The sequence below is a fragment of the Pan paniscus genome, chromosome 1 (assembly GCF_029289425.2).
Source record: "Pan paniscus chromosome 1, NHGRI_mPanPan1-v2.0_pri, whole genome shotgun sequence".
Classification (NCBI taxonomy): domain Eukaryota; kingdom Metazoa; phylum Chordata; class Mammalia; order Primates; family Hominidae; genus Pan; species Pan paniscus.
This window is the reverse complement of record NC_073249.2, coordinates 81,183,231-81,195,514: the sequence shown is the minus strand read 5'-3', so window position 1 is coordinate 81,195,514 and position 12,284 is coordinate 81,183,231. Positions and strand designations below refer to the sequence as shown.

The following is a 12,284-nucleotide window of genomic DNA, read 5'->3' as shown; positions in this document are numbered from 1 at the left end:
ATAAAGCTTCACACATTCCAAATGTACAATAAATCTCCAGCCATTGAATGCTGTAGAAAGATTGTGAAATGATATACACAGGCATATTTACCTAGAGAGCTGTTTGGAAGAAGGCCCATCTATTATGGTTAAGTGGTTTTCTCTGGGTAGTGGACTTTGGGTGAATTGTACTTTCTTAAAAACCTTTTCTGGACGGGCGCGGTGGCTCACGCCTGTAATCCCAGCACTTTGGGAGGCCGAGACGGGCAGATCACGAGGTCAGGAGATCAAGACCATCCTGGCTAACACGGTGAAACCCCGTCTCTACTAAAAATACAAAAAATTAGCGGGGCGTGGTGGCGGGCGCCTGTAGTCCCAGATACTCCAGAGGCTGAGTCAGGAGAATGGCATGAACCCGGGAGGCGGAGCTTGCAGTGAGCTGAGATCGCTCCACTGCACTCCAGCCTGGGGGACAGAGCGAGACTCCATCTCAAAACAAAAACAAAAACTTTTCTAGAGTGTCTGGATTTTATTTACAGTAATCATACTGTTTTTCTAAGAGAAAATACAAGAACCCTATTTTAATTTAGGGAAAAAAGATGTACAATTCAAGAGATGTACTGTGGGCACGTTTCAAAGAAAATAATAATCAGAGTAATCTTGCTTTATTTTTATCCTTTAGAAACTTGAACCTCAGGCGCACCATCAGATTAATCATAATCTTATTGCTATGACAGGTCGTGCTAGACCTCATCTGCTCTTTGTTTCAAGCACTGATCCAGATTACACTTCCCAGATGGAACTCCATTCTCTATTCTCCCACTCTGTCCTTGCTTCTTAGATGGACCAGATAACTGGTTCTCACCCGTCATGTGAGACCAAAGAATACATGTCACTTCTAGATAAGAGGAGGTGTGCCATGCTCTCTCTCATTCTTCATCCTGCAGCTGGAAGAAAAGGACTCCCAGGCTTTAGGAGATGGTATTATTCAGAGGTGGAAGCAGCCTAAATTCCTGTGTCACTTTCTGGAGGAGAGCGTTCAAGACAGACAACCGATTAGGAATATCTACATTGATTTTGTTGTTATTCTAATCTGAGTGATGCAATTACACATTATCTTCATTAGTCTACAGGTGACCTTTTTCTACTCAGTTAATTACTTTGTATAATATGCCACTATTAACCTACCTACAACTTAGGCACTTGAACATTCCAAGTAATTTACGTTTAATGCTCCTTTCCTCTGAAATTCTCTAAGTATATATCTAGGAGCAGGATTTCTGGAACTTCATGGTATGCAAATGCTCAGCTTTACATGACAATGCCAAACTGCTTTTCAAAGTGTTATACCAATTTCCAAAGTCATGAGTAATATATGCTGCTTCACATCCTTGCAAAGTACTAGTATCAGAGTTCTTAATTTTGACCATTTTGAATGGGAAGAAAATGGGGTCACACTGCAGTCTTGACTTTTGTTTGAATAATTACTAGTGAGCTTAAGGCAAGATACTTCTGAAGAAAAAGAAGAAGAGGGCTTGCCTTACTAAAAACTAAAGTTAAGTTCTAAGTAATTACTTAGGTAATGAAGGTAGAACGGTGTTAGTGAAGGACGGACAGATGGACCAGTGGAGCAGAATATAGACTCTGAAATGGATGCATATATATGTGGGGGCTTCATATATGAAAAGTAGTGTAGGCAAAGGTAGAATTATTCAAAAACCGGAGCTAGAAATGTTGGATGTATAAAGAAAAAAAGCCTTTGGATCCCTTTCTCATAGTCCATATAGAAATGAACACCAGAAAAATTGAAAATTTAAATGTCAAATGCAAGACTTTAAAATTTTTAGTAGAAAATAGAGGTAAATCTCTTTCTGACTTTGGAGAAAAGAAGAATTTATTAAGGCACAAAAAGCATTAACCATAAAATAAAATAGTGATAAACTATCTTAAAACTATATATTTTTGTTCATCAAATACATCATAAATGTAGCGAAAGACATACTATAAACTGAGAAAATATTGCAACACCTATGACAAATAATTAGTAAGATGAATATATAAAGATTCGTTACATACCAATAAGAAAAAGAAAAATTGCCTAATAGAAAAATTGGAAAATTATGCAAACATGTTTAATAGAAGAAGAAATCTTTATATGGATTGCATACTATGTATGATGAAATGCAAAATAACTTTTCAGATGAATTAAGATATTCAGACCAGAAAGTCATAAGAAAGAGAAAACGTTGAGTTTCCTTTACTTGTACCCCTCATGCTTCTGTCTTCTTCCCTCAACAATGAATGCTTTCCTTCAAAAATGGATTTTCCCATTCCACTGTGTGGTCACACATGCATGAGCGGTGTCAATATTCCAGAGCACTAGAGTTTGCAGGCATAAATGTTGATGTTTGCACATGCATATGCTTGCTTATACACTCCTGCACGTACACACCAGATATACTTGTATTTATTCTGGATATATAAATTAAGCAGCTCCTTTATGCCAGGCATTGTACAGGATTCTGAAGAAACAGCAGTGGAAAAGATAAGGAATTCCTGGAAAAAGACAGACAAAAAAAATCAGCAAGTAAATTGTTGCTATGTTTGAAGGTGTTGGGAGTTCTGAATGAGAATAGAACAGCAAAAATAGACCAAATGATACCAGAATGGGCATGTGTACAAAGTTTTAAATTGGGTGATCAGGAAAAGCCACAATGAGCAGCATTTGAGCGAATAATTGAAGGAGGTGAGGGTATCAGTCATGCTGACATCTGAGGGAAGAGAGTATCAGGCAGAGGAAACAGTAAATGCAAAGGCTTGGAGTCAGGAGCAAAATTGACATGTCTGAGAAACAAGGTGGCCGCGTGTTGTGTTGATGTAAGAGGGGTAGAGAACAGCAGGGGAGGATGTCAGAGAGTGAATGGGAGAGAAGAGCACAGGGCATAGGCACTTGTAAGCCCTTGCAAAGACTTTGAATTTATCTCCTAAGAATGGAGAGCCATCGAAGGATTTTGAGGAAAGAAATGACATTTTCTAATGGTCACCTTGGTCGATGTGGTCAATTAAGGCAAAGATGGAAGCAGAAAGAACAGTTAGGAGGCTATTGCATGACTCGACTAATCCAAGTGAGAGGTGATGGTGGCTTAGCATAGGGTGGTTTGGGGGTAGTGAGAAGTGTTTAGGTTCTATTTGAAGACAGAGAGCCTGCAGTATTTGCTGATTGGGTGTAATATCTATGAGAAAGAGAAGAGTCAAAGATAAAAATATTCATTATGACAAGTATGCCTCAACTGATTGTTGTCAACCAATGTCCACCCATTAGCAAGTCATGCCCACTTTGCACTAGGTTTCTACTTTCTTGTCTGTTATTTAAATCTTCCCCAAATGACATTCTAGTGCATGCTTTGACAAACTGAAAGTGAACAATTCATTCTGAGAGTTTAACAAATTCCATGTCAGTATGCTAAATAAAAATTCAGCCACTAGTCAAATTGTCGATTTCATTGAAAGCATGAGAAAGCCTCAGGCACAATCTCCTGAGTTCACACCTTTATTTTTTACTTCTTTTTATTATTTATTTTATTTTAAAAAATTGACAGGTAAAATTGTATGTATTTATTGTGTAAAAGATGATGTTTCAAAGTATATATACATTGTTGAATGACTAAACCTAACTAATCAATATATGCATTACCTCACATAGCTAACATTTTTTGTGAGGAGAATACATTCACTCTAGCATTTTTCAAGAATACAATATATTTTTAATTACAGTCACCACGTTGTATAATAGATCTCTTGAAATTATTCCTTCTATCTAACTAAAATTTTGTATTCTTTGACCAACATATCCCCAACCCCACCCCACGCTTCTCAACCACCCCAACCCCTGGTAACCACCATTCTACTTTGTATTTCTATGGAATCAACTTGTTTAGATTCCACATGTGAGTGGGATCATGCAGTATCTGTCTTTCTGCGCCTGGCTTATTTCACTTAAAATAATGTTTTCCAGGTTCATCCACGTTTTGGCAAATGACAGGATTTCCTCCCTTTTTTTTGGCTGACTAGTACTCCATTATGTATATGTACCACATTTTCTTTATCTATTTAGGTTGATTTGATATCTTGGCTATTATGAATAATGTTGCAATAAACATGGGAGTGCACATATCTCTTTGATACAGTGATTTCATTTCCTTTGAATATATACCCAGTAGTGTGATTGCTGGATCATATGGTAGTTCTATTTGTAATTTCTTGAGGAAACTCTACTGTTTTCCATACTGTCTATACTAATTTACATTCCTGCCAACAGTGTGCAAGAGTTCCCTCTTTTCCATATCCTTGACAACACTTGCTATCGTTTGTCTTTTCTATCACAGCCATCCTAACAGGTGTAGGGTGATACCTCATTATGTTTTTTAAAAAAATTTACATTTCCCTGATGATTAATGATGTTGGACATTTTTTCATGTACCTGATTGCTATTTGTGTGTTTTATTTTGAGAAATGTCTATTCAAGTCTTTTACCCATGTTTAAATTGTGTTGTTTTCTTGCTAATGATTGCTTGAGTTCTTTATATACTTTGCATATTAATTCCTTATCAGATGTATAGTTTGTAAATATTTTCTCCCATTTCATAAGTTGTCTTCTACCTCTGTTGATTATTTCCTTTGCTGTGCAGAAGCTTTTTAGTTAGACGTAATTCTATTTGTCTGTTTTTGCATTTGTTTCCTTTATTTGCTTAGCCTAATGTCATGAAGCATGGCTTTATGTTTTTAGATGGTCATCTTTCACTTAATGCACAATCATTGTAATTTTGGCGTTTTAAAAAAGTTGATTTACTTAAAAACTAATTGTTGAGCAATTATTACATACCAGGCTTTCTGCAAGTGCCGGGGATGCAGAGATAGCAAGGGAATCTCCTACTCTCAAAGAGCCTGCCATCTAGTGGGAGATGCAAGAATGTAATTGAGTAGGAGAACACAATGAGATTAGTTGCAGAATAGCCATGAGAACAGAACAAAGTTCTAAGAGAGCATAAAGGGGTGGCACAACTTAATTTTATCAAAAAAATTCAGGAAAACTTATACAGAGAGGAGGAGTTTACAAGTAACTATGTAGGGAGCTGTCATGGGTGTTCCAGTTAAAGGAAACATGTGAGGAGCATAAAAGAGGCTGGCCCATTGGGTTGGCTGCACATGTATGTGTTTGTTAAGGTTTGGGAGTGTGTGAGTGAATGGTGGAAGGTGAGTCTGAAAGGAAAGCAGTACTAGATCTTGACCATTCTTATATATCACAATGAAAGATTAGAAATACATCCTGTAGGCATTGGAATTAGTAAAGAGGTTCTCAGTAGGGAAATGGCATGATTAGATTGAGGCTTTACAGTGATTACCCTGGCAAAGCTGCAGAGAACAGACTGAGAGGAGGCCCTGGACTGGGAAACCAGTTAGTCCACTGCAATTGGCCTACGATTTGAGCAGTGTGGGAAGAAAGGAGGACACATCTCAAAGAACTACTTAGAAGGTATACTTAGTCCAGTTTGGTTGAGAATGACATGTAGGTGGATAGCAATGAGTCTAACATGATCCCTATATATCAGAATTTGGAAATTAGATGGAAGAGAATACATTGCTCCATGCTAAGGACTAATATGAGGAGAAGCAGTTTAATAGAAGATGTGTCCAGTGTTCAAGGAGTGATTGTGTAGTAAGGTAGAGATCATTAAAGAGCCAGTTTGAAGTTTAGAATGAAGTCTGGGTGAAAAATCAAATGCGATTAGTGGGAAGTCTGTTAGAGGTTAACCTATACTTTTTATGAAAACATAGGAATTTATTTTCATATTCCTCATAGCAATGGACCTTTAACTACACATGTATTTAATAAATACATTTTATAGATACCTATATAAAATAAAGAACAACCACCATACAACAAACTCAGTGGCAGAAAAGTTCCATTGCAATCAGTATGTTTAAATTCTACTGGGAGCATTGCAAACTAAAATTATATTTTGGGGAGACTATATGGCAATATATAATAAGAGCTGTAAAGATGATCATATCATTTTACCCAGTAATCCTACTCCTGGTTATTAAAGGGAAGTAATTCAGTGTATATTAATGAAATTGACCTTACAGTTCTGATCTTTATAATAAGTTATAAGAAAATGGTTTAATGTGTATGTGTATATATTTACTTGAAGTAGAAATATGAACGCTAAAAAAATGGGAAGATATTTAAATTGGTGTTAAAACAGCATTTAAAATTACCACAATTATGAGAACACATGTATGCCAATACAGATTCACTGGAAAAATATTGAAAATGAAAACTTTCAGATGGTAAGATTATAATTTTATTTCTTTTCTAATTTGAAATAAGTTGGTACAGCACAGCTTTTCAAAAACTTTTATAAATGTGTATGTTAAGTTGTATTAAAGCAAACATATGCATGTAGACATGCTTAAACAGTTATTTAATTGTTTCTTGGGTATCTGGGGAGATTGGGGTGAAGAAAGGTGGGTGACTTGAATAAAGGTGGAGGAGAAAAATGAGAAAAAAGAAAGCAAAGGATCGAGAAGCTCAGTGTGGCAGCAGCCTCTCTTCCCCTCCTGAGACAGTCAAAGGGTGGCATCAGGGACTCATGATCCATGGTTGTGGAAGCCCCATGTCACACTGGATGTCACATGAGGTGGGATGGAACACAGTGACCACCCCACCTCATTTCCTTTACAGTTTCCATGCTGGGCCATGACAGTGAACAGCCTTCAGGCATGTCTACGGCGGAAGATCTGAATTCAGGCTGGTGGCAGGAGACAACACAACCACATTTTCTTTTATGCATGCATTTGGTTTAATTGACACATTAACCACAGACAAAGGGGTAAAGGCCACAAGGTGTTAGGTTAGTATGAATAGGGAAAAGGACATTTTTTTTTTAAGAAAAATAAAAGCATGAGTATTGCAAAGACTTTCCATGATCCTACACCCACCTCGAAAGCCCCCTCTCACCACAGGAAGTGCACTGACCACTGGAGGCATAAAAGAGGTCCTCAAAGAGCCTGATCCTCACTCTCCTTGCACAGCTCAACAGGACCTCAGCCATGAGACTTCTCATCCTGGCCCTCCTTGGCATCTGCTGTCTCACTGCATACATTGTGGAAGGTAAGTGGAGAAGCTGTCTGTGAGATAAAGAACAGGGAGGCAAGGCAGGTGGGCACACATTTTGGGTTTGACTCAGGTTCTGACTGGACTAAATTGCTTTCCCCAGGGGAGCCTTAAACTTCCCATGTGCAAGAAAGGAGTGATGATTTTGACTGCAGAGGGCTTCGTAAACTTCCAAAACAGGGAGAATTTGATTAGTATCTGGGCTCCTACTTCTCCTAATTGGGTAATTTCAGGAAAATTTCTTAACCACTCAGGGCCTGTGCTTATTTATGTATAAACTGAATAGAATAAGAGACATGATCACCTGAGATTAAGATTAAATAAATATTATGGTTTATTTAATAACATCAGATTTCCTTACAAGCAGTAATTTTTTGATTAATGTTAGCTATGGATTAGAGGTGATGATTATAAATGCATTTGTAGGTTTTGCCCATTTAATATATAGTTTGATAAATTATCAAAATCTTAGAGAGTTCAGTTAATACGTGGGGATGCACCAGAGGATGTATGTTCTGGAGCAAATCAGTGTTTTCAATACAAAACTAAGCCCCAAATGACTGGAAGTTCAAACCTTCATGTCCAGAAAATCAATATTACCTTCAAGTACGTGGGGGACTCTGTTAGTAATGCCATGACTATTACTATTTATGAGAAATTTTCTGTATTTGTAAGAGAACATACAATCATAACTACTACCAAATAGATCAGCACCTTATACACAGTTCAATAAAACTGCAAGACACATCCAGGTAAGATTCAGATATACCGAGCCCTTACCTGAGCATTCAGTCGGTATTTCTTAAGGATTACTTTTTCCTATGACTGGAGTGAATCTGTCGACTTATTTGTGTTCTAATTGGTAGACTTATTACTTAGACTATGATATTATAACTTAATAATGGGTCCCCAAGGGGTTCCATGAATAAAGGTGGCTAAGTCTGGAAGTCCTTGAAATTGTGTATAAAACAAAAAAATACTGATGAAACAAAAAAGTTTGATTACTACATTAGGCCACATGTTGCTACCTGGCTGGCATTTTGCTGAGACAATGGGCATACCATTTGAGGGAGACTCAGATCTGAGTAGGGGAAAGGAGCTCTGTTGGAGGCTGAGAAGAACTGCAGACACTGGTCTCAAATTCCCAAGTTTTCTAGTTGAAGGAGCTCTATAAGTCCCACTGGTGCTTAGCTTCTTACATACAAAAATGAGGGAAAACAGTCTCTGCTTTGACTCAATTTTGCAACCTGAGTGAAGGTTATATTTTAACAAATAACACAGACACTCAAACATTGCTGACAATAAGGAAAAGGCTTTGTGGTTTCAAGTATAACAGGATTCCCTGAGTCTTAGGAGTCCACTTCAGATACTTCACAGAGAGAAATATTGTTTCTTAAATATGAGAGAAACAGAGAAAAAACCCAGATTTTTCCTCTTTCATTGGCTACAGAAACAATTCACCACTAAAAAATAAATTGGCAAAGGTAGAGGGTAGCAATGTGCAAACTGGCATTGAGAGTGAAGAAATGATGAAGAAAAGCACACAGTGAACACTCTTTGTTTAGTCCCTTGCTTTAAAAAATGCCTTCTGATATTAGCAACACTACAGACCAATGTTGGCCATTATCAGTGGTTACTTTAGATGCTTTTTAGCTGCCTATTTCTCTGGGAAGCAAAGACCAGTGTCTACAGCTAAGGAGAAAATCAGCACTTAGAAACTTGGATTAGATTTCACCCAACCCTTAACAGTATTAATTCTCCCAAGTTATTTTTCCTTTTGCAATGTAAGATGATTCTCTAAACTTAATAGTTTAATTCCTTTGGGCCATTACTATTGGGGATGCATATTTTAGGGCTGACTTCCTTTTATATATATCTTACCTTTTACCATTTATTAATTTTTTGGAGAGTTTTTATTATTTTTATGTACAGAAAACTCAACAGTGTACATTTAACCCAGTTTAGTGGCAAGTTCCTCTGCTTTTGCTATTTCCAGCTTGGCAATGTGAGCCACAGATTTTGGACTCAGGACATTGCAGATCTCATCATATCCGTCATTGTAATTGGTCCTGATAGCTTCACCAGCTTAGCCAAAGCTCCTTTGTCTTCCTGGTTAACCTGTGTGAAGGCCACAGTGGTGCTTCCTGTGGACTGGATGTCCCAGTCTTGCCTTCTTACCCCTTGATAATGCATTAAGGGACCCCCCATTTTAGGACACAGGACAGACAGAAAGTTAACCAGCTTGATGGGGTCCACACCATGTGCAATACCAGCTGAGCCTTCTTGTTTTCCAGCAAGGTGGTGATAGTGTTAACCCCTGCTCAAAGAACAGGTGATTTCCTAGTGGGGACAACCCCTTTGCTAGCAGCTTTCTTCTCAGCCTGGGCCAACAGTCTCTGCGTCTTCTCTTGCTTTGTCTCTGGTCAGTACTTGTGGATCAGCTTAAGTGGCTGAGTAGCTGTTTGGGGGTCTAAGGCCTGGGTGAACTGATTAATGGCAGAAGGCACTTTCAGCTGCTTATAGAGGATAGCTCTTTGCAGCTGGAACCAGATATAGCGGGGCTATTTCACAAAGCAGTGGAGGTCCCTTTTGGGCTGGATGTCCTGTCCAATGCCTGCCTAAGAAAACTCTTAGGGCTTTTCTCACACAGCGGTTTCATCACTTTCTTAGCCTCCTGCTTCCTCACGACGGCAGGGTCTGGGGCCACTTTCCTTCCTTTGGCCTTCTTTCCTTTCAGCATCTTAGGCAGCTGACAGAGAGAGACATTTGACCATTTAAAAAGGAGAACACCTTTATTTAGTCTGTCAAAAGCATGCTTCCTTCCCTCACTGAATGTTGCCTTGCCTAGAGTACTCTTCACGCATTACTCTGTCATCTCACTTATGGTACTGTAACATGTTGCACTATTTGAAATGATCTTTTCTGTTTGCCTGTCTGTTGCCTGGCTCCCTCATGAGAAGATATGCTCTATGAAAACAGGAGTAATGTCTGCTTAGTAAAACATGTGGGACACAACAGGCACCATTGTATAAATGAATGAATGTGTGTCACTGGGTCATTTGCTAGCCGTCCCAAATGTCTAAGTGAAAATATACACAGAGACAGGATAACATCTTGTTATTTTCCCTCAGCATGAAATTCCTGAAACAATTCTATTGATTGAGTTTTTAAATTAGTCAAATATTTACTAAGAATCTGTGACGGGCAAGAGATTCGGGATGCCTATCAGTCATCTCTTCCCCCAAAAAGCAAATGGCCTTATATTCTTACAACATTTTCAGAGTAATTTAACAGATGATTGTTCCTGTGATCTGGATAATTGCTTTATTTTTAATTGTCTGTTGTTTTTTTTTCCTCACCAGGTGTAGGGAGTGAAGTCTCAGATAAGAGGACCTGTGTGAGCCTCACTACCCAGCGACTGCCAGTTAGCAGAATCAAGACCTACACCATCACGGAAGGCTCCTTGAGAGCAGTAATGTGAGTTTGCCTCCTCAGAAGTTGGGCTGGGTGGGTATCTAGAGGTATAGAAATACAGTGTATAGAAATGCTGCCGTCCTCAGGAAAAGTAGGTCAGCATGGAGGAACACCTCAACTTAAACGAAAACCTATTTAGTTTTCCTTATCAATCATGTCTTTCTGCGGCCCAACCGAATAGCGATTATTGCAGAAATTGGGCTGCCAAAGAAAGAAGTCTTCCTCTATTTGGCTTAGTGGAAGAGTCTGTTGAATACTGTGCACAACTCTGAGATCTGGGTTTAGAGATGACTGGCCCATGTCAGGGTTTCCTGCAAGCCTCACTGGAGTTGGAGGATCTTAGGGTTGAGTTAGGCAGAGTCCCATACTTTTATCAGTTGCCATATTTCAAGAAAATGAGTCAATGTACAACCTACATGGTCCGTTTCTTCTACCAGAATCTCATTTTTAGAAGTAATAACTCTTCCCAACACGTAATTGCAAGCTTTATTCTAAAAAATGAAAATGTAAAAATCACTTTTTATTTAATAAATAAGATGAATATTTTTAAATTTGAAAAGGAAGAGGATATGTAATAATGGAACTATTTGGCCTCAAATGTCTTTTTGTTACAACATTTGGTGACATGGATGAGAAAAGGAGCCTGTGAATTATTGTGAACAAAGGGGCTGGATACTACTTGCAGATATTACTCCTTTATGTTAAAATAGATGGCAGAAGAAGGGTGCTCATTTATGATCTCATGGCTCTGAAAGACTATTTCTTGCAGTAATTTCTGCACAAGATCTCTTCATGTCTGCCCTGATCTTAACTCCTGACCCTGAGGCTTTGAGAATGTGGCTAACTTCATCTGTCTTTTCCTTGCGTTACAGTTTTATTACCAAACGTGGCCTAAAAGTCTGTGCTGATCCACAAGCCACGTGGGTGAGAGACGTGGTCAGGAGCATGGACAGGAAATCCAACACCAGAAATAACATGATCCAGACCAAGCCAACAGGAACCCAGCAATCGACCAATACAGCTGTGACCCTGACTGGCTAGTAGTCTCTGGCACCCTGTCCCTCTCCAGCCAGCCAGCTCATTTCACTTTACACGCTCATGGACTGAGTTTATACTCACCTTTTATGAAAGCACTGCATGAATAAAATTATTCCTTTGTATTTTTACTTTTAAATGTCTTCTGTATTCACTTATATGTTCTAATTAATAAATTATTTATTATTAAGAATAGTTCCCTAGTCTATTCATTATATTTAGGGAAAGGTAGTGTATCATTGTTTGATTTCTGACCTTGTACCTCTCTTTGATGGTAACCATAATGGAAGAGATTCTGGCTAGTGTCTATCAGAGGTGAAAGCTATATCGATCACTCTTAGAGTCCAGCTTGTAATGGTTCTTTACACATCAGTCACAAGTTACAGCTGTGACAATGGCAACAATTTGAGATGTATTTCAACTTGTCTCTATAATAGAATTCTGTTTATAGAATAAGGGAGAAAATAATCCAGTCTTCACTGGGTTCCCATTCTGAGGGTCCACTATTCAAAAATTTGCTTCACTCAATTTTTTTCACCTCTTTGTGTTTTAGTTTGGTGTCCTATTAAAGGAATAAAATGACACAACTTGTCCCTTTTTTGTCCCATTAGCAAAAATT

At 38.3% G+C, this 12,284-nt stretch overlaps 1 protein-coding gene and 1 pseudogene across 7 annotated transcripts in view; one reads left to right on the top strand and one right to left on the bottom strand.

Moving 5' to 3' along the window:
* Positions 1-11,860, top strand: part of LOC100978961 (lymphotactin) — a 231,275-nt gene extending 219,415 nt beyond the window's left edge. For 3 of the 7 annotated variants that reach the window (XM_034939953.3, XM_055111905.2, XM_034939985.2), the window contains 3 exons: positions 7,075-7,153; positions 10,519-10,633; positions 11,503-11,860. In XM_034939953.3, the coding sequence (XP_034795844.1) occupies positions 7,075-7,153; positions 10,519-10,633; positions 11,503-11,671 (363 nt within the window). In that variant the 3' untranslated portion in view covers positions 11,672-11,860. Of the gene's footprint in view, positions 1-7,005; positions 7,154-10,518; positions 10,634-11,502 lie in introns of all 7 variants that reach the window. The other 4 variants (XM_055111909.2, XM_034939974.2, XM_055111888.2 and 1 more) reach the window with 2 other exon arrangements.
* Positions 8,960-9,975, bottom strand: LOC129397635 (large ribosomal subunit protein eL8-like; annotated as a pseudogene).
* Positions 11,861-12,284: the final 424 nt, after the last annotated feature.